Source organism: Myxocyprinus asiaticus, chromosome 28 (genome assembly GCF_019703515.2).
Source record: "Myxocyprinus asiaticus isolate MX2 ecotype Aquarium Trade chromosome 28, UBuf_Myxa_2, whole genome shotgun sequence".
Classification (NCBI taxonomy): domain Eukaryota; kingdom Metazoa; phylum Chordata; class Actinopteri; order Cypriniformes; family Catostomidae; genus Myxocyprinus; species Myxocyprinus asiaticus.
In genome coordinates, this window is record NC_059371.1 from 1037767 (window position 1) to 1063352 (window position 25586).

The window sequence follows — 25586 nt, forward strand, 5'->3', positions numbered from 1 at the left end:
ATACTGGTGGGGCTAACCAGCATTCACACAGGGCTTTTCATCCACAACTCAACTAATCCTGCTTTAGACCATCAGAGGATTAGCAATGCAATACCTTTCCCTCTCTCTCTCTACCTCTCTCTCTCTCTCTCTCTCTCTTGCTCTCTCTCTCTCTCTCTCTCTCTCACACACACACACACACTAAATCTATTTTTCTCAATTTGTATAAGTCCCTGTTTAAACACCCTAGCAATACAACAAGGCAATACTCTTACTTTCAAATATGTTTTTAATAATTGCTGAATGTTTTTTTAGAGGTTTTTAATATGAGATTCATAAAGGAACATGTACAGTCTTTACTACAAAATAAACCCCAACAGGGCGCTCAGGACCCCAACACAAAGTGGAGGACTCTTTTATCATCCTGAAGGGGTTTATTTTGAGAGTTACTGTATTTTAGTGGAGTACCTGTATTAATTGAGGTGCAGATGTGCATGCTGCTCATCTGTCTTATTGCATGTTGATATCAGGCACACTAAAGCAGAAGTCTTGTGCATGTAACAGGAAACGCTTTTTCAAATGTTCTGATCAAACAGTATATTCTTTTAAAGACACAAATAACTAGTGAACCATTAAAACTCTTGTTTTATTGCAGCGGTTGACAGGTGAGTGGGCAATCCTTTACTGTTGTTATAGTATACTATAAGCACAATGTCGATAAAGTGTTTTCGACTTTCTCGAAATGTGGTTAAAGTCAGCCTTCATCTCCTTTGTTCTCTCCCCTCCACACCTTCACCTTCTCTTTGCTGTTTCTCTGTTAACTAATAAAGACCTTATTTCTAGTTAAACAAATAGCTTAAAGATTATTTGCTAAACATTGGATGAACAGGTTATGCAATCTAAACAACATTTGGATTGCCATAAATGTGTCAAATATACTAATCCCAAGGTCTATGCAAAGAAGTTTGGATAATGATATTTATGTTTCGCTTGATCGAGTGATAAGTGGTGACAACATCTTCCACTGGTTGTGCTGGGCCACGTTGCAGTGGGAAAAGAGCAGGATTCTGTTTCAAACAGCCTTGAACATGAAGCACTGAGGAATGCTGATCTCCTGGAGTACTGAGAGGGTCCTTGCATAGATAAAGCCCTGATGTCTGTGCAGAAGTTCCTAAATCTGGAACATGCAGAAGCAGAAAACTTAAAGAGAAGGTTTGCTTGTGAGAGCTTAACTTTTTTGCTGGTTGGGTCTGGAACGGGGACTAAGAACTTGGCATTACTGTTGACCCTTATAGTGAGAATCAGAACTTGGTTGATTAGTTAATGTCTCTCCTGGAGTGAGAATGAGAACTTTGGACTGTCAATGTTATTGTCTCCTAATGGAGTTAATTAACAGAGGTTCAGGAGGAGCATGTTCATTTTAATCTGACAAATCACAGCCAATGAGCAGGAGTATATAAGTCGCTGCTTACCTGCTTCCTGTGACAACTCTTCTGACAAGTCCCACCCTCAAGCCAGAAAGTTGTCTGAACTGGATCTCTTTCCCTCTGACAAGGAACTCTTCAACTCTCCCATCATTGCTTCATCACAGCCATCCGATTCCGGCAAAGATTCTTCTCTGTCCAATGCCTTAATTGATCCAGCTACTCCAAGCCAAGGATGCAGAACTTCTCGCTCAGCAACCCGCACTCCAAGACTTCGGAATCAGCCCTCTCCTCCGCCATCCAGATCACTCAGACCTTCAACCTCTGCCGACCACCCAACTATACCTGTCATTTCAAAATGGACAGTTAATAAACTTCGACAAGCTCTAGCTACTTCTAACACCCACTTTTCTTGCAGGCTAAGCAAAATCCAATTATATGATCTATATGTCTCTTCCCAACTTGACATTCCTTCTACCTCTAAAACCCATGAAAACGTGATAGTCGAATCCTTACCTTCTGCCAGTTCCTCCAGACGCAACGCTCCAGCTCACAAACACCCCGACCACTCACAACCCTCCGGGGTTTCAGGTGCAGGCCATTTCTTCCTCACCAAACTTCCATCCCGTAAAATGTCTTCAGCCAGCGCGATGTCGGCGTCAGGCCAAGCGCCTAGCAAGCCACCACCTCTCCTTTCTCTCCCATTCCAGCCTCCGATCACTTCACTCCCAACCACCGGGCACCAGCGCGAGCCAACTCTCCTTCTCATTTTTCCTGTTCGACTGCTTGCTGGGCTTACCCGTTCAAATGCCGTGAGCACTCTCTCTCTATAGAGCAGTCTCCCGTTCGAATCGCAGTGTGAGCCCTCCCTTTCGAATGCAGTACGAGCCAACTCTAGCTCTTATTTTCCCAGTTCGATTGCTTGCTGGGCTTACCCGTTCGAATGCTGTGAGCTCTCTCTCCACAGAGCAGTATCCCATTCAAATCGCAGTGTGAGCCCTCCCTTTCGAACGCAGCGTGAGCCAACTCTCATTCTCACTTTCCCCATTAGAATGCATGCTGGGCTTACCCGTTCAAACGCTGTGAGCTAAACCCCTCTTTCTTAGAATAGTCTCCCGTTTGAATCGCAGTGTGAGCCCTCCCTTTCGAATGCAGCACGAGCCAACTCTCATCTTCACCTTCCCTTTTCTCATATCGTAAGCCCATCCACTTCTACGAGGAGTGGTGGTCTCTTGTTCAAATCGCAGCATAGCCCTCTCGACCAGACACTGTTCAAGAACGCACTTCCAAATAAATGTGTAAAATAATCCCTCTATACATTTTTTGGGGGAAGAACAATTCATAAGCATCCGCCAAATCAGGACTCGAGACAGCAAGCCAAATACGTTTACTGCTTTAACACAAGATTACATTAACATATGAACTACTGAACTTCTTCTAGGCTGGAGGATCAGAATGTGGAGTGTCTGTTGGAAGGGTACTTTTATCCCTTACACATGAGGAAGAGATTGCAATTTAGTGCCCTTCTTTTCTAGTGTTCTGATTGGCTGTTGACATCAAAGATTGCACACACTATGTGGACCACCTTTCCTTCTCTGTGTGGAACTCATTTGCCTAGTATACATTTCACAGAAAGGATAGTGGGCATCAATCACTAGAATAAAGTGGATTTTGCGTACTTATACACACAGGAGAAGTTTTCATGAAAAATGTCCACCTGATTCACAAATCCGTATGCACATGAATTTGTTCTTGTTATAATGTTAATGAATCCGGATTATTCTAAGTCAAATCAAGTCATTTTTATTTGTATATCGCTTTTTACAACACACATCATTTCAAAGCAGCTTTACAGAAAATCATGCATGAAACAGAAAATGAAGCTGTAATATCTATAAAGTCTTAGTCATCACTGTGCAGTTTGATAAAAATATGATTGTAAATTGTGTCTAAAAATAAATAATTAATTAAATAATTAAATAATATTTGTAATTAGAACCCCAGTGGGCAAGCGGAAGGCGACTGTAGCAAGGAACACAACACTCCATAAGATGTTGGTTAATGGAGAAAAATAACCTTGGGAGAAACCAGGCTCTCTGTTGGAGCCAGTTCCCCTCTGGATAAACAGCATGAATATAATAGCAATAGTAGTTCTTTGTGTGCAGTGCAAGCCATGGTTTAAAACTAGTAAACTAAGTAAATGTTAAGGGCCAGTGTTTAAACAACAAGTTTTTGTAAAACTGTAAGATTAATGTCTGATGTCTTTCAAGTCCATCCTGGATTAACTGCAGGAGTTCACGTAGATGCATTGTCCGTTGTTAGTTGGCTGATGAAGGCTTTTGTTGCCAATTAATTGATAGTCTATGTATTACATTTTAAGAGTGCAGTCCGTCATTAGACAAAGGTGGTGCAGGCAGAGATCTGTGAGGTGTATCGCAGTTCAACTGGCAGGTCATTTCGGTGAGGTCCATCCTAAGTCCAAGGTTCAGGCAGTGGTACATGCAGTATCCCATGTCTTATGGTCGGAGTTGGCACCAGTTCATCCTCTGTAAAGTCCATCGTAGTAGACTGAAGTGATGTCTGGCTGGCACAGGCTGCAGTTAATCATCATCACTCAGTGACATGTAGCAGTTGAGTCAGATATCAAGCAGGAATGGAACTGGATCTAGCAGGCTCTGTCAACCTTGGGATATGTATTGAGACAGGGAAACAAATAGAATAATAATAGCATAGATGCCATTCGCTTTAAAACAGAGTTATATAATATGAGAAGTGTTTCTGATTCAGGCACACCTAACTAAAGCAGCTTAACTATGAGTTGAGTGATAAATTAGGTGAATGCCTGGCTGAATAGATGAGTCTTTAGTCTAGACTTAAACTGAGAGAGTGTGTCTGAGTCCCTAACAGTGTTAGGGAGACTATTCCATAGTTAAGGAACCAAATAGGAAAAGGATCTACCTCCTTTTGTGGATTTTGATATTCTAGGTACTGAAAAACTCTTCTAAAAATCTTTGTTTGTGTTCTGCAGAAGAAAGTCATATACATCTGGGTGGCATGAGAGTGAGTAAATAACTGTAGAATTTAAATTTTTGGGTGAACTATTCCTTTAACAGCTCAGTTTGTTTGAATGGTTGTCTCATTTAGCTGTTATTAGGCATATCCCATTCTCCAGATGGATATGGAGTTGATGTGATTTTTCATGTGATTTTTGTGGCCATTTGAGGAGTAAAAGTATGTTGGGGCCAACTGCTTTGTGGGACCCTTTGGTCTAGCCCCTTGTATTCATACTGTGAGTTTAAATCCGATTTTTCTGATCTTCATCAGCATCAGAATCAGATCAGAATCAGAATGAGCTTTATTACCAAGTATGCTTACACATACAGGGAATTTGTCTTGGTGACAGGAGCTTCCAGTGTACAACAATACAAAAACAACACAAAAACAGCAGCAAGACATAGATAATAATAAAAAATAAAAAATAAAAACAAATTATACACATACGTACAGACACACACATACATACATACACACATACACATGGGTAGTGCAAATCTAATACAATCTCTTATGTACAGTGTAAATACAAATCTGTTATGTACAGTGCAAATTTTTTTTTTTTTTTTTTCAGAGGAATGAAATGGCAGAAGAGGTTGGATGTGTTGGATAAATATAAGAAAGACTAAATGGTGTATTGCACATAGTTATTGCTCAATGGGGCAATTTAATTGTTCATGAGATGGATAGCCTGAGGGAAAAAACTGTTCCTGTGCCTGATGGCTCTGGTGCTCAGAGCTCTGAAGCGTCGGCCAGAAAGCAACAGTTCAAAAAGGTAGTGGGCAGGGTGAGTGGGGTCCAGAGTGATTTTTCCAGCCTTTTTCCTCACTCTGGAAGTGTATAGTTCTTGAAGGGGGGGGGGGCAACCAATAATCCTCTCAGCAGTCCGAACTGTCCTTTGTAGTCTTCTGATGTCTGATTTCGTAGCTGAACCAAACCAGACAGTTATGGAAGTGCAGAGGACAGACTCAATGACTGCTGAGTAGAACTGTATCAGCAGCGCCTGTGGTAGGTTGAATTTCCTCAGCTGGCGAAGGAAGTATAACCTCTGCTGGGCCTTTTTCACAACTGAGTCAATGTGGGTCTCCCACTTCAGGTCCTGTGAGATGGTAGTGCCCAGGAAGCTGAATGACTCCACTGCTGCCACAGTGCTGTTTAGAATGGTGAGGGCGGTCAGTGTTGGGGTGTTCCTCCTAAAGTCCACAATCATCTCCTCCGTTTTGAGCGTGTTCAGCTCAAGGTTGTTTTGACTGCATCAGACAGCCAGCTGTTTAACCTCGATTCTGTATGCAGACACATTGTCATCTTGGATGAGGCCGATGACAGTGGTGTCATCTGCAAACTTCAGGAGCTTGACTGAGGGGGTCCTTGGCAATGCAGTCATTGGTGTAGAGGGAGAAGAGTAGTGGGGAGAGCACACATCCCTGGGGGGCACCAGTGCTGATTGTACAGGTGCTGGAAGTGAGTTTCCCCTGTCTCACAAGCTGCTGCCTGTCCATCAGAAAGCTGGTAATCAGCGTCAGTGGACAGATAGACATGGGAAAAGAGATTTGGTGTAATTTATTCTGGAGTATAGCTGGGATGATGGTGTTGAAAGCCGAACTGAAGTCCACAAAAAGGATCCTTGCATATGTCCCTGTCTGTCCAGATGTTGCAGGATATGATGCAATCCCATGTTGACCTGTTTGCTCGATAAGCAAATTTAAGGGGATCTAGAAAGGGTCCAGTGATGTTCTTCAGGTGGGCCAACACCAGTCTTTCAAATTATTTCATGACCACAGACGTCAGGGCGACAGGTCTGTAGTCATTAGGCTGTAGGCATGTGATGTGCTGTTTGTATTTGGGCAGTTCACGTGTGAGGTTTGCTTTGTTAAAATCCCCAAGAATAATAATAACTGAGGTATTGTTGTTCTGTGTCTGTGATTTGATCAGCCAGCTGTTGCAGCGCTGTGTTCAAACACACGTTTGGCGCGATATACACACTCACCAGAATAAACGAGGAAAACTCCTGCGGCCAGTAGAAAGGCTTACAGTTAACAAAGAGCGCTTCCAAATTAGGACAGCACATCTTCTTTAACGTTGTTACATCTGTACACCAACTTTCACTGATGTAAAATCATGTTCCACCGCCTCTCGTTTTCCCCGTTAACTCCGTGATGCGATCCGCTCTGAACAGCTGAAAGCCTGGCAGATGTAACGCGCTGTCCGGAATGGCTTCACTCAGCCAGGTCTCTGTGAAGCACAAGTGAGCAGAGTTTGAAAAGTCCTTGTTTGTGCGGGTGAGGAGATGTAGTTTGTCCGTTTTGTTAGGAAGAGAGCGGAGATTCGCTAGATGAATGCTCGGCAGCATTGCTCGAAAGCCCCGCCGACGGAGTTTGACCAACGCGCCTGCTCGTCTCCCTCGCCTGTGTCTCATAGCGCGTTTAAACAACACAGCCGCGCCTCCGAATAAAATGTCAAACAAAACGTCCGAATATTCAAAATCTGGGAAAAGATTGACTGGTGTATGCTGTCGAATGTTTAGCAGTTCGTCTCTGGTAAAACTGACTGGAAAAAGATTATTAAACACAGGACAAACAAACAAAAACAACAAAACAATAGAAGAGCTCCACACTGAAGCAGCCATCCGCGGCACCATCATGATGTATATCATGTTCATGATTGACTGTCCGCACTGTATATCGCAACATCAGATCCGATTTTTGTGTCCTGTGGCTATCTTCATTTTCAGGCATATCTGCATTGGTATGTATAGCAATGATGCTGATCGTTTGTGGTCCAGACAGACTAGTAGTGACTGTGCACTGTGTGGTAGCCAACCTTTGATGAAACGATGTGACTGTCGAACTTCAGAATGTGTGTGAGAAGATATCATTAATAATATTCTCAGCTAGACCTACACTCCACCGCCACACATATTATTTCTGCCACCACTGCTTGCATGTTTCCTGCAACAATGTGTGACATATACAGAAATATGTCTTTGCGTTGTGTGAAAAAGTGAAATACGGCAAAAAGCTACTTGGGATCTGATCAGAGCAGTCAGACTGAAACAGATTTCCTGAAATGTGATTTGAATAGGATTTCAAACCTCATTTGAATGTAACTTGAAACGGATTTGGAAAATTTTTTATTTCATGCAATTTTTTATCACAGTTCAGACTTGCTAAATATGATCGGATTCCAATCGGATATGCATAAAAATCAGATTTGGACAGACAGTATAAACATAGCCTTTGTCTCCCAAAAAGTGCATGGAAATTGTCTTTTTAGTCTTATCTAATGGCAAAAGGCATTTGTTAATTTAACCCTTGTGCGTCAATAAAAAAAGTTACTCAGAGGTCCTTAGAGGACAAAAATGTCAGCGTCACAAAACTGCCATAATAATATTATATATTAATATTATTTTCCACTTTCAATTAGTTAATTTTTTTAACCAACATCAGTCCTCATCATAACTACCAAATATTCATTCATTTTCAAGATTTTAACCCTTTAAATGCCAGTTTGTTTTTATAATGTCACTGTTGTTTTTTACACACACACACACACACACACACACACACACACACACACACACACACACACACATTTCTCAATACACACATAAAAACACACTCTGACATTCATACCAACACACCCACACAATTTTAGCTGCATAATTTATTCAAATGGCCTGCAGTGCTCTATAATACAGCAAACAAAAAATAGGGGGAAAAAAGCATGTATATGCTCCATAGGCTAAACATGAGAAAAATGGCGCCATCTGGAGGAAAATATAAAAAAATGTATATTTTTTGAGCCAGGGCTCTGGAATTAAAGCATACTATCATAGAATTCATGATTTTATGCTTTAATGGCACTGGGATCAAATATTGCAGTTTTAACGGGTTTCAGTGGGGACATTTTTGTCCTTAAGGTCCTGAGTGTAACTATTTTGTGTACACAGTGAAATATCAAAATTCCCCCAAAAATACACACCTATTGCAAAATGTATGCTGTTGGCATTAACACGATTGTTATAAAACATGAAAAAGACAAAAATGTCCCTAAGGTCACACAAGGGTTAAGGGTACAGAAACCTGATCATATCAACGCAAAGTTCCTCTGTAGTGGATGAAAAAGCTTTGAAATGCCTTTGCCTTCTTGCTGTCTGCTACTTCTCCTTCACCGTCCTTCTCCCATTCACCACCTCTTTCACTCTTTCCTGCTCACCTCAACCTCTTCTCTGACTCACTCCTCCTCACCTTTACCTCCTTTATCATTCACCTCCTCTATCATTTTCACCTTCACATCAATCTCTCTCTCCTCCTCACCTTCGCCTCCTCTATCACTCTCTTCTCCTGCCATTCACCTTCTCTATTACTCTTTCCCCCTAACCTTCATCTCCTCTATCACTTTCTCCTCCTCCCATTCACCTCCTCTGTCACTTTCTTTTCCTCACCTTCACCTCATTTTACCTCCTCTATCACTAGCCTATAACCTTCTCACCTTCACCTCCTCTATCACTTTCTCCTTCTCACATTCACCCCTTTTATCAGTCTCTCCTCCTCAGGTTCACCTCCTCTATCATTCTCACCATAACACCTATCACTCACTCTTTCTCTTATTTACCTCATCTATACCTATCTCCTCATCACCTTCTCCTATTTCACTCTCTCCTCCTCCCATTTACCTTCTCTTCTTTTCACTTCCTCTATCATTCTCACCATCACATCTATAACTTGCTCCTCCACACCTTTACCTTCTCTATCCCCCTCTCTTCCTCACCTTCACCTCCTCTATCACTATCTCCCCCTCACATTCACCTCCTCTACCACTCTCTCCTCCTAACCTACACCTCCTCTATTACACTCTCCTCACATTCACCTCCTTTATCACTTTCTACCTTCACCATTTCCATCACTCTCTTTTCCTAACTCTCCACCTTCGCTTCATTTCACCTCCTCTACCACTCTCTCCTCCTTACCTTCACCTCCTCTATCACTCTCTTTGCTTCACCTTCACCTCATTTCACCTCTATCTTTCCCTCCTAATCACTTTTGCCTGCTCTTTCATGTTCAACTTCATATCTATTTCTCTCTCCTCTCACCTTCACCTCCTCTATAACTCTCTCCCCCTCCCATTTACCTCCTCTATCACTCTCTTTTCCTAACTCTCCACCTTCGCCTCATTTCACCACTATCATTCTTTCCTAATTACTTTCGCCTGCTCTTTCATTTTCATCTCCTCTATCAATAACTCCTCACATTCACCTCTGCTATTACTCTCTCCTTCTCCCATTCACCTCCTCTATCCCTCTCCGCTCCGCTCCTCACCTTCACCTCCTCTATCATTTTCTTATCCTCACATTCACCTCCTCTATCACTCTTTCCTCCTTACCTTCACCTTTATCACTATCTCCCCCTCACCTTCACCTCCTCTATCAATATCTCCTCAGATTCACCTCTTCTACCATTCTCACCATCACATTTTTCACTCGCTCCTTGCTACATCACTCTCTTTTTCTCACCTTTACCTCCTTTCACCTCCTCTGTCAATAACTCCCCCCACCTTCATCTATCCTATCACTCTCTCCTCCTTACCTTCACCTCCTCCATCACTCTCTCACCTCACCTTCACCTCCTCTATCACTTTCTCCTTCTCACATTCACCTCTTTTATCACTATCTCCTCCTCCAGTTCACCTCCTCTATCACACTCCTCAGATTCACCTCCTCTATCATTCTCACTGTCATATATATCACTCGCTCCTCCTCATCTTTACCTCCTCTATCCCTTACTCCTCATCCCATTTACCTCCTCTATCACTCTGTTTTCCTCACCTTCACCTCCTCTGTCACTCTCTTCTCCCATTCATCTCCTCTATCACTTTCTACCTTCATCTCTATCACTCCTCCTTATGTTCACCTCCTCTATTACTCTCTCCTCCCATTCACCTCCTTTATCACTTTTTACCTTCACCATTTCTATCACTCCTCCTTACCTTCACCTCTTTTATAACCCCCTCACCTTCACCTCCTCTATCACTATCTTCTCCTCTATTACTCTCACCTTCACCTACTCTATTACTCTCTTCTCCTCACTCTCTATCATTCCCTCCTCCTCAGCTTCACCTCTTTTATTATTCTGCCCTCCTCATCTTCACCTTTATTTACATACTCAATCATTCTCACCTCTCTCCTCCTCAATGACTCTCTCTTCCTCACCTTTACCTCCTCTATCATTCTCACCTTCTCATCTTCACCTGCTGTGGTCTCCTGCAGTATTCTGCTGCATCATAAGTATTTCAGGGCACAGAAATATGATCAGTCCAGAGAAGTGCTGCACACAGGAAAACTGACTCATGCACAGCACCCTTGCAGCTGTACTGCTCAACATCTCCATTTATCAAACACTTCTTTAGTTATTCATGTTGCATTTGTTAATAATGCTGTTTGTTAGATTGTATTTCTTGGTATTTTATAACTGTTTGTGTGCATTTGCAATGCAGAATAATTCTGGGTACATATATGTGTATGCAAGAATTATTTATAAAAAATATATGATTTGTGTGTCAGTAGATGAATAGGACTAATAATAACAATAATAATAATAACTATAACAATAATAGCAATGATAATAATAATGGGCTGTCTTCATTTATGTCGACGTTGCTTGACAGGTAATTTAATATATAATATGATGTAAACAGTGAAATAACCAGAGAAGAACCTCAGAATTAAATTGCACTTGACCCAGCCCATTAGCGCTTTGTGCCATAGTTTCACCCAACCACCTGGACACACTTGCACAAAAATATCAAAACTTCATGGCCATATCCACTGAATTTGCATTTATGACATATCATGTAGCTCTGAGCTTAAAGCATAGCACTCTTAAAATATGTTTTGATAACACAATCATTGTTACTTGCTTTGATTATGCTTATTAAAATAAAATAATATAAAAAGATATTAATAACAATAATTGATTAATTAATCGTTTATTAGGTGTAAAGTAATACATTAGTAATTCATAACTTCTTTTTCATCTTCTTATTAGTAGTAGTATTTTATTGTTGATGCTCTTCTTGTTTACAGAATTTTCAATGACATTTTTGCTCCTGGACTTAATTTAAATTTTGTCATATTTAATATAATGCTCTGAACATAACAAAACACTAAAATGAAAAAGTGTACATGTTCATCTGTCTGTCTGTTCGTGGTCTGTCGCCACACTCGCAAACTTTCCCACTAAAAGTGGACATGTGTGTATATTTGTTTATGTTTGTGTTTGTGTGTGTGTGTGTGTGTGTGTGTGTGACCTCTCCAACTAATATCTCATCTTATTTTCAATCTGATAACGAATCTATATTTTTTTCTTCTGCCTCTTAAACCTCGTAGTTTCTCTTTGAGTCTTTTTGAAGGAAAGTCCCATTACACATATTATTAATTGGCAAACATACACACATGCCTAAAGTGCTGGATATATTATATCTCACGTCCACATTGTGTAAAGAAACGTGTTCAGTCTCGGTCAGCGCATCCGCATGTGTGCTTAAATGACTCAGTCCTGAAAATACAGACTGAATGCAAATTCTCCTCAATTGTACGGACCACCAGGGCTAGTTTTCACATAGGGAAGTTGTATAATGTCTCAGTGACTACGTTTTTTAACATAATAAAACCACACTGGCATACATAGTAGCAAGAGTAAACGGTATAGTATAATGAAGGTAGATTCTAACTGGAAGGTTTAACTGGTTAAAGGGTATTTTTTAATAACTAGCAGGGCAAAATGTTTTAAATTAATTAGATTTTCTTTCCATGGTAATAAAGGTGGAAATATTGCTTAAATCTTTAATCAAGACTTTAATATATCTGTACAGAAACATACAAAAATGCTTATATAAAGGAGTGATTTTAGCAACTTTATTACACAGCCCATTTGTAAATATCATAAAGTGTTACAATACTTTTTGTCTTCATTTTCAACACTGTATGTATTATTTTGTTATTTAAAACCTAACAAACCTATTGTTGTGTAATGTTTTGCTTGACAAGTGTGCTTGTCTCATCGTTCTTAAAATAAATGACACTTCGTTTGATATTTTGTTACATGATGCAAATAAATTCATACATTTAATGAGTGACTTAAGTGTCCAAATAGTTTTTGGGGGCAGTATATATATATATATATATATTAAGGGTTTTAATCTATAGGACAGTGGAGACAGACCAGGAAGTTAAACCATGGGCCAACAGCTCTTTTAAATGAACACTCTGACAAAGAAGTTTATTTTTAAAACTTAATATGATGCTTAATAGTCAGAAACAATAATAATAGATTACATCTTAACTAATCTGTCTAAATTTTAACAAATTAAAAATGTCTAACTGTAACTGTCATAAATGTAATCAAAAGCTCCATAACACAGCAGTTCTCTTTCAATGATTTGCAATTCAATCTGGTCTCATCTAAACAAGAGTCTATTTAAAGAGCATGCCGGTATTCTCCTACAGATACAAGCCTTCAAAAAGAACGCTGACACTGCATCCACTGGACTTGAGCTGCTTGTGTGTGTGTATGTGTGTATGTGTGTTTGTGGTTTTGGTTTGACTCAGTGGTTTCAATGACACTATGGACTCTAGAGAAGGGTTTGTGTAGGTTGTCTTCTTAACTAGTTTCTCTCCTACTCAAGTAAACTCTGCCCTCTAACCTTTCAACATGACTTTATTTTTTCTCTCTTTTTTTCTACTATACCACTCTTTCCCTTTTCAATAGTTTCATTTCTCGGTTTCTCCTACTCACATACTAATGATGTGTTTGAAAGCTTGTGTGATCTGGGCATATATCATTATCTCTCTACATGTTTATCACGTATGTAAATGCATATGTTCAGAGCGGAGGGTGTGTGTATGTGTGTGTGTGAGAGAGAGAGAGAGAGAGAGAGAGAGAGAGAGGGCGAGTGGGAGTGTGTGTGATTACCCGTCTGTTATTGCGTGCATGTGTGTGTGTGTGATTATCCCTTTCGCAGTGAGTAAGGCGAGTGGGCGAAAGCAGCAACTGGTCTGCCTGTGTGTTGTTGCATAGCAGACACTGCACGATATTACTCATTTCCTTAGCCTTGTGTACACACACACACACACACACACACACACAAACTCAAACACTTTTTCACAGTCAGCCTCAAAGCCTTTCGACGTGTTGTGACTCCACAGTTTGACTGTAGATTTGAGCACACCATTGCCTTAGTGGTACGTCTGTGTGTGCGTGTGTGTGTGTATACTGCAGAAATGAGTGCCGTCACACGGATATCTGCTCATCACACCCTGTCAAGGTCAGTACCGTCAGGTCAGCACCACTTTTCCTGGTCTGATGCATTAAAACTGCGCGTGCATGCTTGAGACATGCTTTAAGGTTAGGTAAATGTCGTATTTTACAATCAGTATTTGTGATTTATGCTGCTTGAAAGTGTGATATCATTTGTATTAAGTTGGTTTTGGTAAGAGTCATTCCAGTGACCTGTAGTTAAGATGACAGTAAGGGTCTGCACAACTTTTCATGTGGATCATGATCTGACACATTAAAACTGTGCATGCATGCTTAGAGGTTAGAAAACAAGTTCTTATTTTTGAAAAATTGGTGCATGTGCTCTTTGCTGCACCAATGTCAGAAAGTGTGGTTTACTCTGTTTAAAGCATTCTTAAGTTTTGGTGAGAGTTATTCCAGTGGTTTTGCAATACTGTAGTTCAGATCATAGCTACAGTCTGTTATGTTTTGTTAGCTGTCAAAACTCCTTTATGAGGTGTTAAATCTCACTATGATTCAGTTTGAATGAAAGTGTCTCCATTAGATGAAGCTCTCAGTGGGGTGGGCTATTTTCCACCGTGTAAAATCTGTAGGCGGGAAAATCTGTAGCTCCGCTTCCCAAGATTTGCAGAGATCTTGATCACCATCAAATACAGCCTCATCAATAAGAAAATCAGCTTTAGAGCAGCTTTGGCTACAACTACCTAGTAGATATTGATTTGCTGTGCTGTCTGTTAGGATAGTTTAGAACAGTGCCAGTGTTTTCTCCACATTAATAAGTAATTAAATGCACCTGAAATGCTCTTCTTAAAGAGTTTCTAATATCTACAGAGTTCGAGTGTAATTATGTTTGACTGCCAGTGCTTCATAAATGAGCCTGAAAAAAAATTGATTTATCTTTTCTGTTTGTGTCTGTCAGTTTGGTGCTGTCCCATTAATCAGTGTTTTTCCAGTTTCTATTTTCTTTCTTTTTTTCTTTCTTTTTTTTGTTTGTTTTTAACTCTTAGTTACAAGCTTTGTTTTTTTTAAAGATGCTTATAAGTTTGCTTGCACATGATCTAAAAATATCATATAGAGATAAAATCCATCACAACCAGCAGTTCTTTTAAATTACTTTACAGTGAACACAGTGGTTGATAAAAGCTTGCACAGGAATGTGTTGTGTGAAGTGTATTTGTACTAGTCCTTCAAACGCAGAAGGGATTGTAATCACTGCAAGTTTCAGATAGCTGCTAAGAGTGCTGTAATATTTCTTATTTTAGTTTTGAAATCCTCATACAGAGACAATATCCACACAAGAAGCACAATATCAATTCACTGAAATTACTCAGCTTCCTGTCCAAACAAATCATTGCACAAAGTGAGCAAAGGCTAGTTCTTCTATTTTGTAATCTCTTGATTTCTGTTTAATGTTAAAATAATTAAAAACACTATGAAAAAACATCATTGGCAGGCAGACAGATCAGGAAGTGAGAAAAATAAAATTTATGTGTATTTAAATGTATGCTGGACTACCATTTTTATGTTTAACTGCATGAATTCTTGCAACAAAAAATAAATCTTCCAGATTAAATTATGAAAAATTTTTCATATATGCAGAATACTTATAAAGAAGCATTTTTACTTTAAAAAATAAACAAATAATAAAAAAAAAAATAATAATTTATGTGTTCACGTGGCAACTTCACATTCTTATCTTTATAAAAATGATGCTTGTCTTACAAACCTTGATAATGGTCGCCATTTATTGCTCATGTAAAATCACAGTACAAGAATTTGCCCTAGAACTTCAGTTCACATAGAGAGAAGAAACTTAGAGAATGGTCTCCATCCAATGTTTTAAAAATTATTTTAATCTATCTTCATTTAATACTCCATCTACTTGTGAGCTCAAGAGTGATCTAAAACTGACAGTTATTTTATTAACTTTTGTTTGTTTTAGCAGCTTGTCTTATTTTGGGGTGTATTGAAGTGTTTATCTGCATATATTTCTTGAGAGAATCACGATATAACCCTCTAAATCTTCTTTGGTCACTGTAAATATATGGACTCAGTTTCCATGGAGACAGCAACAGGGTATCGGGTTCAGTCCATGCATACAGTGTAGCAGACAGAGGCGTTAAGAAATAGACCAGATGTTCTGGCAGCTCACCGCAGTCAAGTATAAATGTCTAATTTAGAGTGATCAGAGTGACATTAGACAAACTCCCCCACATGATGCTGTGAATGAAACAAGTGTGCTTAACTGCTTTAAGGGCCTTTTCTTAATCTTTTTATTTTATTTTATTATTTTATACATTTATCTACACAGCACATAGTGAACCTATGGGCGATCTGTAGATCAACTGATAGAGCACGATGTTAGCGGCACCAAGGCCTTGCGCTTGACTCACAGAGAACAAAAATACTTATTGCTAAAATAGTCTGCAAAATAAAAATGTGAATGCCATGAGGAGACTTTTCCTATTGCTACAGTAACAGTAAATGAGAGGTTCTGGAATAGGTGTGGAGATTCCCTTTACACCTTAATGAACAGTGGCAACATGTCTTCTTAGAACTGGCATATACAGTATATGCATTACAGTATATGTATATATATATATATATATATATATATATATATATATATATATATATATATACAGTATTTTGTCATATTTATTTGTGTGGGAGATAGAATCTGTATGTTTTTGTGTGTTTGCCGGTAGCACATCAGCAGTATGGTGATAATCATATGGAAGTTATATTTAGATCAGTTCAGTCTCAGTTGGCCAATTTATGCTTCCTGCTGAAAGCTGTTGGATTGTGTAAATCTACAGATTCAAATCCATATAACAGTAGTTCTTAAACACCATCTTCTTGTAATCATTATTGTATTGCTAATACAGTGGCCCATTAAAATATTACTGTAAATGAAAAGGGTTCCCTTATAGGGGCAGCCATGTTAGGATCATATGAACAGCCAAATCCTACTCGCTTAGTCTCAGTAACTGCCCTGTTACTGGACACTTTCACCATGAATTAAGTTAATCATGGCTAACTGCATGGCATCGGTAACTGAAAATTTTTGTGTTTGAATGATGCTGCATCCATGCCCCTAGGTGTCAGTGCAAGTCATAGACAACATATTAAAAAAATTACAAAGTGCATCTTTAAGCCCTTAAGAATTATTGAATGTTGTTGCATTATATAACAAAATATCAATACAAGTGGCATTTAATTTTAAGAAAGACAACATAAACATGCTTTCCAACATTTCACAAATAAAGGTTGTTTGGTTTTAAAGATACAACAATTACATATATATATTGTTCTAAATGAGGACAAACAATATTTGGATACTTCAACTAACTTGTGAAATGTTAGTTGGATATAATTAGTGCGTTTACTCTGCTGGTAAACCTGCGTAAACTTGAGTGGAACTGACTTCAAGACATCCACAAAAATGACCTAAATGACCTTGGGATCAGCTGTTAAAGTTTTTGCAAAAATGGTTCTGAAAGTTAGTTTTTAGAAAATGTATAGCAGATGTCACATATTTGTTTCATCTATGCAACAAAATTCTTCGAAGAGTTACTTAAGTACGGAAATATTTTTTTGGACCACTGTATATTTCCAGTAAGTGGTCAAACAGTAATATTTTGCTTTTGCCCTCTCTCGTTGTCTCTCTCAGGTGAGTAGGAGTTCTGAGTGCGGCCATCTGTGACACGTGGTGTGCGTGATGCTGATCAGCAGTAGAAAGTGTCTCTCTCCTGGCCCCTCATTCTCCCCAGCTGCCCATGTAACCTAGTGTGGCCCGGCAGTCCCGGGGGATTGCCCCATGAATCCAAGCCCAGACCGCAGCAAAGAGTGTCTCCCCCCCAAGAAACGGGAGTCCCGACAGGGCTCTTCGGAACAGCAGGCCCTAGATGATGACTTCAAATCCCCTGCCCCTCTCCGAAGCCGAAGGCACAACGAATTCACAGAGGGTCACAGAGAGAGTGGTGATCTACTCCCACCCCTTCCGTCCATGCTGCCACCCCTTTCTCTGTCACTGCCTTGGCAGGCATCCTACACCCCTTCAATGCATCACTCGTACCTGCCGGCTCAGGTGGGTGAGAGGCAAGGATCGGCCCCTGCGCCCTGGAGAGAGACAGTATGTGGACGGGGTATGGACAGGGGACTGGAGCACCCGATTGCCCACCACTCTCGATGGCTGCATGGTGACATCCCCCCCATGAGTCTGCAGCCACTGATATCCATGCCCACGTTCAAGAGTGTCTATATGGGCGAGTCCAGAGAAATGTGGCCTTATGGCCCCAGTCGACGAGATTGCAGATCGACTATCTTCTCTTCCCATCTCTTTCCACAGCCTACGGTCTATCCTCATGAAACCATCCCTGACAGCCGCCTAAGCTACCAAGGCAGACGGCCTAATGGTGTTGATGGCCTAGACAGCAGGTCTGGCTTTAGCAGAAGAGTGCCCATGTGCAATGACTATAGGAACGACAGCATGACCAGGTTGGATGGTTCTCATGCCAATGGCAGGAGGAGACAGGACGATACAGTCAGACAGAACACTGGGAGGAGCCTTCTGCCACGAGAAAGCACAAGTGCACATTCCTCACCACGGGACAGGGACACACCGGGAACTCCCAAAGCTCCAATTCCCCCCTCATCAGACACAAAGACTGGAAAGGCTTCTCAGGAACATTTCGGTGGAAGTGCCTCCCAGGCTGAAGCTCAGATCTACTATGCCTTAGGGTCCCTCTGCCCTACTGCTTACCAGAACCCTCAGGCTTACCCAAAACTTCATCATTCAGACCCTCCTTCTTGCCCCTTGAGGAACTTTCAGCACTCCCCCCACAGCCACCTCAACAGCCATGGAGTTGAGATAGAATGGGATCCCTCTCCAGGGTCCTACCGCCCTACAGTCGCTGTGCTCACTGGCCCTGACCAGCCCCCTTCTGCAGTCCTACCTCATTTTGCCAAAGGTTCCCTGATCGAGCTGGCTGGTGGCCGTCTGAAAAGGGTGGAGGAGCTGAAGACGGAGGATTTCTTGCACAGTGCTGACACTTTGCCTGAGTTTCATCTGAGCACCTGCACTATTCTGGTAATTTCACCTGGACCCACCCACGGCTTCAACCATCTGCAGGTCCTGCTCACAGACCGCAACACTCAGGTGAGTATAACAGAACAAACATGCAATGATATGTGTTTTTTTCTCAGTTTTGACTTTAGTTTGACTCCATATTTGCTTTGTCAAAGCTTTACTTTATTGAGAATATAATTTTACAGTTTGCAAATTATCAACAATATAATCTCCAATATACCTACTTTAATTACTTGGTTAAAAATCTTGTAATCTAAAAGTTCATAAACTTTCACCATTTTCTCTTTGAGCAAGACACTTTTGGTGGGGACCTGAGTGTAAGGGTTTTTATTCGTTTGGTTGGTATGAAATCTTTTTTCCAAACAAAGAAATACTAAGGAACCACATCCGAGCTCCTGAAAACAGGTGGCAGTACACTATTTTAAACAGTCTTAATGTCAGTTTGCTATAGGGATCTCTGTAATAAGACACTCAACCATGTCAAACAGATTTTGCATGAAATTGTTCATAAAAATGATTAAAAAGTACCATCAATTCATGATTTCTATTTAAAAGCTATTAAGTCATTTCTATTTTCATTTTCTTGGCAAGGGTTTTGTTTTGACAGTGATGTGTTGCCTTAGGTGGTATTACAATCATGCTAAGATGTAAATTTTTGTGCTGGCAGGAGCAACTCACAGTCTTAGCAGAATTTCCATTTTTCGTACGGGACCGCGGCTGGTCTTCGTGCAGTCCTCAGCGGAGCGCCCAGATGTATGGCCTGCAGTGCCGACAGCTCAGCACAGGTGACGTGTGTCTGGCACTGACTCCCACACCGACTTTAATCCACTCAACAGCAACCTTTGCACACTCTAGCAAACAGTTGCGGCGCTCACTCGCCCACTCAGGAGCAGGGATGGAGTCTTGCACAGACACAGCAGAGAGGATGCCCCCTCCCCCTGCTCCTCCTCCTCTCCCTGCAGCCCAGCCAACAACTCCTGAGTGCCCCCGCAAACGCAAGAGACACTGGTCTGCCCCTGAGCTCCAGTTGGGAAATGAGACTAGCTCCAGTTTACCTCAAGGTTCTAAGCACGAGAGATGGCAGTAACATTCTTACTTACCTTCAATCGTCAAGAAAAGACCAGGATTGGGGAAGTCACCTAGGAAGGTTTAGTAATTGATTACTCCTCATGGAATAGCCAGTCAATTGTTTCCCTTCTGTGCTCTACTGTTCAGATCAGATGGGAAAGTGACACATGCTAGGAAAGCCCAAAATGCACAGTGAGACAATCAAAAATTACGTATCTGTAATGCCATGCACCTTTAGTTATGCTAATCTCAAGCCTTTTTCTGCAGGGTATGTCTTTTCAATCAGTATTATAACAACCAAATAATACTGGATGAAAAAGAAGACAAAATACACAATTAAATAAATATATATTACAAGTGTTCTGTGAATATGATAAAAAAAAAAAAAAAAAAAAAAATAGAAGTCTATTGTAATTTTCGTAAAGCAGTCTTGTTTATGCTTATGAACTGCGTTCGTACCTTCAGTCTAGCAGGCAAGCTGAATGTATTAGCAGCCTTCAGCCAAGCTTTCAGTGTGGGGTCAATATGCTAGTTCACTTTAGCATTACACTCCAGTCTGTTCTTACCAAGGGAAAACACACTAATGATGAAATTAACCGCCCTGGCTGGAGATTGATTCCCGCGCACACACCGCCCCGGGACTGGTGTTTTTTAAAGAGCGACGGTGCTAATGACACATCAGAAAGGTCCTCTGGTGATTGGTGGTTTTCCCTTTAATGTTTCTGTGTGATTGAGAGCAGGGAAAAACTATGGAAATCTAGTGTTTTGAACTCAGATACGGGTATATCTACTCTTGATCAAGCACACTCTATCACTTTATTTTTGTTGTTGTGGTTTTTCAGATAACATTTGCTGTTATTTTTAAATGTTATAGCTCTAAAATTGTATATTTTTAAAGTTGTGAGACTGTAACACAATGTTCGCTAGAAATAAAAGGAAAGCTTTCTAGATCTATATGGAAAGAATCTAATTCCATTTTTAGTATCTTAATGAAACTACAAAAGAAAAGAAAAAGTGATTAAATATTCTGATTTATGGCTCCATCAGGTCAAAAATTAAAAAATGTTCAGGAGTTCAAGAAAAACAGAAGCAATTTTGCAATATGTCATAACATGCCAAGCTGTTTTCTCACATTAGTCATATTTCCCTTCTGAAATAACTTAACCAAGTGATACAGAGGACTAACCAAACTCTCTATTTGAGTTTTGAAAACATACAAAAATATTGAGAATTTACAATTGAATTCTGTCAGTACCATCATTATTAATAAGACCATTATGGTTAGAATAAACTATTTTTTCTTTCTTTCTTTTTAGATCTTTTCCATTCTAGTTAAGTTAGATGCAGATATTTCATTTTTTATTTGGTGAATCTACACACAAGGATGTTAATCGCTGTTTATGCATCATTTTGGACACTGCTCCTGTGTGGGGGTGAATGCTTCATCTCCATATTATCAGATAGATTAGGCCTGCGGAGACACTCTACAGCAAACAGAGGAATCACCTACACACAGAGACATAAATATATTATGCCATAATGCCCTCTACTGGTAAGTCAAAGATCTATTGTTAAAAAAAACTTGCATAAGAAGGACCAACAGCTTTTGCTGGTCCTGGAACAACCTTTCTATCAATCAACCAATTATTGCCCTCAGATGTTTCATGTCATTCAATTCATCCATTAGAACTTTCAATTCATCATTAGAATTGGCCCTGGCTCTGAGGGTCTAGGAACCACAGGTATCTGTCAATTTGGGGGTTCAGACTGGCATTAGGGTCCGTGGTGTTGGTTAAACAGATGGTAGAGTTATGGTAGAGTTCTGCTCGGAGATCCATCAATTCTGGGGTTAGGGCCTGAAATAATTCCTATCAAACAATCATTTCACTCAGATTTTAAAGGTAGGGTTAGGGTAAGGCATAGGGCTATGAATTGTTCATAGGAAAGTTGTGCCAGGAACAACAAAGTATTTTGATCAAGGAATATTCTGGGCCACGTTTACACCTGGAATTAATATATGTTCTGGGTGTTGAAGTCTTTTGGGCTTCAACAACATTCTTATTAAGCAATCATTTGTCTCTGATTTTAGATACAGTTAATAGTTAGCATTAGGGATAAGATTAGGGCTATGTTTTTTGACAATAATGCTGTATATAGTAGTGCTTAAGGACCAACAATAAGTCAAGGAACATGTCCTACTAGGCAGAATTATGGTCACTCTAGATTTTTGATTTTACAATGCCAACAGTAAAAATGTTTGCAAGGTGAGCACAGGCTGTTTTACTGTTTAAACAGTTAATTAATCCAGAATTGTTCAGGTAAAACTGCTTAGTATGGTACCTACACTTAGAGCCACTTGAATACTCACTTGTGCTGTTATGAGTTTCTTGGTCTTTGGTTGGCTGGGGTCAGGGAACTCTTCTCCAAAGCACAGATCCACTATGTATTGCGGCTCTGGCCCTGTGCCCTGCTGATGCTTTTGCAAATCTGCAAGTAAGGCAGAAAACAGTGAGAGTTACTGTTCCCCATTATCAGGGGAAATGATTTGTAATAAAACTTGTACAAATGGTTGGTTTTCCAGGCTCAGCCCTCCCTCTCCAGCAAAGCTGGTCATAAGCATATGTTGTGTTTTGGATGCTGGTAAGTTGGTGTGCCTTAACCAGCAAGTCTCCCTTCATGACCAGCATCAAGAAGACCAATATGTTTTGCTGAATAGGGGGGCCATAGTGAGAGTTTTTGACAGTTACCGTAGATTACCATCTGAAAAAATAATTGTAGTTCCTTTTTTTTTGTGCAAAATTTCTTATTATGCAACAGCACTGAGGCAAAAAAGTCATATCACAACTGAATGTGTCAGTGGACACATTTCTTAAGGATATATGGACGCTAAATGCAGCATGCATCCCTACAATAGGAAAACTAATAAATACACAATAAGTGCGTCCCAAACCACACACTTCTACACTATTCTACGCCATTTTGTAGTGCAAGAAGTAGGGGTGTGCAGCACAGCCATTATCTGCATTTGTATCTATATCTGTTACTATCGCAAAATTATCTGTATCTGTCTCTGTATTTGGATAGAATGGAATGTAGGTGGGGCTTAAACTAAATGAAACACCCATTTTTTACATGTAACTCTATTACATGTATAGTTTTTATAAGTAAAATATACCTTGTATATACCTATTCATAATAATAGCCTAATAAAAATAATACTAATTATTATTACTCTGAGTACTATTATTATTATTGTGCTATTATTATTTCATTATATTATTATCTTATATTATTTATTATATTATTATTTTTTTCTTACCAGATGAAGCTGAACATGTAGGCTCATGAACTGTAGAATATGTTGTTAACTGAGGCACGAGGTGTCAAGCAATTGTGAAATGTCAAGCACATATTTTGCAGTAAACATTAAATACAAACATTAAAAGAAATTAGAATAAATCAATATTTCATACAAATAGGTGAAAGTCCCATAAATATATCAGGAATTTTACACTCGAGGCTGATTTGTGCTCACATATTTTAACATAATGTGGAGGACATAATTACTTTGTTGAATTACATGTACAGAATTAGTGAAATAGAGGAAAAGAATAATAATAGTCTAATAATAATAATAATAATAATTTTACGTTAATATTTTCAAATTTAGTACAATTTAAAGGGAGGAGAAAAACGATCACGCATGTTTCAGTTTTTTTGTATCACATGAATATGGAATACAGGAATATTCTGAATAGATCTACATTTTATGGCGCATTTAAACCTTTATGGATCTGTAACACGGAGGCGGGGCTCCCCGGCGTGAGGCAATGCAGGGAGGAGTGTAGCACGAAGGGCCGGGCTGGGCTGTAATGATGCACGCCTGGACCCCAGTCAGCTTGATGAGCGAGCAAGGGATAAAAGCGACCGGAGACGACAGCTGGGGAGAGAGAGAGAATTACAGGCAGCTGCCCTATACGTGTTTATATTTGTGTGTTTTTGTTTAAGTTTATTATTAAACTATTATTTATATTGTCAAGCCAGTTCTCGCCTCCTCCTTTCCCTCTAACCCCTTTACAGGAGCATTTTTTTGGATAAAGTCTTAACCAGATCCTTACCCTACAAATCGCTGATGTGAAAATAAATGTGGTCAACTTTTAGAGGTGAATAGACGCTGTGAAATCATCACTGTTTTAACATTGCGCTCAGGTTGGTTAATAAATGAATACATGGAAATCATTACATGTGAATTGTGTGATACATTAATATAGACATTTTAAGGCGTGGAGAATGTAGCCTATATGATGCAGTGTCTTAGTTAATGTTACACTTGACAAGCTCCAGACGTGCACAATTAATGGAGACCGCAAACTGAGTCAAGACAGCACCCATCCGATCTGAAATCACACCATGCGCATTTTCATTCCTAAGTTTTACACTTTAGTAGGCTACTAATATTGACTTCACAGACTCACCGTCATTTCTTTTATTTAAGATGTTGCTTTATCCATGTGCTTCTTGGATTATCAGTCAAACGAATATTGTTTCTATTATTTGGATGAATCCGTTATTATATGTGCCTTTCCGAATAAGGTTTTCGGCTTTGGGCACATCCCTAGTAAGAAGTGCGAGTAGTACGTTTACACTGAAAATGTAGCAAAAAGAAGTGTACTTTAATGACTCGGATGATGCACTTTTTAAAACCGTCATAACGGAGTGTGGAATGTTGGACACTTCATGCACTCAGTGCTCGCAACTTGTCGTACATAGCAGAAGGGGTGGAGTTACCTGGCAGCACTGCTGGTCTGAAAAATCAGCTATAAATAATTGAGAATGTAGCAGCTAACAAAACTTCAGTAGATACAGCACCTTTCAAATGTGAGTTGAATGCTTTACCATCACCCCAAGCTGTATGAATATGTACGTTGTTTAAGATACAAGTTTTGAACTGAGGTTGGCTAATGTGCTAAAGCTAGCAGCAACACATCACGTGCGCTTGAAACGTCACTCCCGTCAGCTGTTAAATGGGAACTCTTCCATGTAATAACAAACCGTTAAGTGTTCCATTTGGGATGATACTACACTTTGAAAATTCATACACTACATGGCTGAGTGCATAGTATATTTTTTAAGTGTATAGTGTATCGTTTGGGACACAGCTATTAAATAATTAGTAGGTATAAGACAGGGGTGTAACGATCCATCGATACAATGTCATACATTTTAATGAGTAAATATTGATGTATTTTTTTAAGATACACCTTTATTTTGAAATTCTCATATCAGCCACGTTCGTATGCATTTCCTTCAAGTGATGCAACAACCTTATGATATTCATCTAATTTTTAAAAGCATTAAATATGCACCTCATGTGGGACACGAATTGTAAATTTTCTATTTTAAAGCGCTATGGAGCAATTCAACCATGTCAAACGCTATACAGCTGCGATATTCTGAACAGCTAACGAGGGAAAGAGAAAACACCTGCACTGCACCAGTATCAATTACAAGACATCCTGGGCACAAAATAATGTGCTTCAATGTAACCAGAATGCTTGGAATCACTTCAAAAGTGCATAACTGTAAGATCATTGTGTGTGCACAACATGTAGTTCACGGCATCCAACTGTTTTTTTCTTCTGTAACAGTTTATTAAAGCAATCCGTTGTGTACCCC

At 39.8% G+C, this 25586-nt stretch overlaps 2 protein-coding genes across 11 annotated transcripts in view; one reads left to right on the plus strand and one right to left on the minus strand.

The window, feature by feature from the left end:
• The window catches only part of LOC127419205 (ataxin-1-like), a 47869-nt gene extending 27556 nt beyond the window's left edge, over positions 1 to 20313 (plus strand). Inside the window, exons 1-3 of one of the 2 annotated variants that reach the window (XM_051660418.1) lie at positions 11499 to 13778; positions 17424 to 18911; positions 19510 to 20313. In XM_051660418.1, coding sequence (XP_051516378.1) covers positions 17571 to 18911; positions 19510 to 19929 — 1761 coding nt within the window. In that variant the 5' untranslated portion in view covers positions 11499 to 13778; positions 17424 to 17570 and the 3' untranslated portion in view covers positions 19930 to 20313. Of the gene's footprint in view, positions 1 to 11498; positions 13779 to 17423; positions 18912 to 19509 lie in introns of those variants that run through there. The other variant, XM_051660417.1, reaches the window with a different exon arrangement.
• The window catches only part of irf10 (interferon regulatory factor 10), a 30268-nt gene continuing 7959 nt past the window's right edge, over positions 3278 to 25586 (minus strand). For 6 of the 9 annotated variants that reach the window (XM_051660431.1, XM_051660432.1, XM_051660428.1 and 3 more), the window contains 3 exons: positions 23695 to 23850; positions 22279 to 22397; positions 20279 to 21416 (listed from right to left, as the gene is read on the minus strand). In XM_051660431.1, coding sequence (XP_051516391.1) covers positions 21309 to 21416; positions 22279 to 22397; positions 23695 to 23850 — 383 coding nt within the window. In that variant the 3' untranslated portion in view covers positions 20279 to 21308. Of the gene's footprint in view, positions 4087 to 20278; positions 21417 to 22278; positions 22398 to 23694; positions 23851 to 25586 lie in introns of those variants that run through there. The other 3 variants (XM_051660434.1, XM_051660436.1, XM_051660435.1) reach the window with 3 other exon arrangements.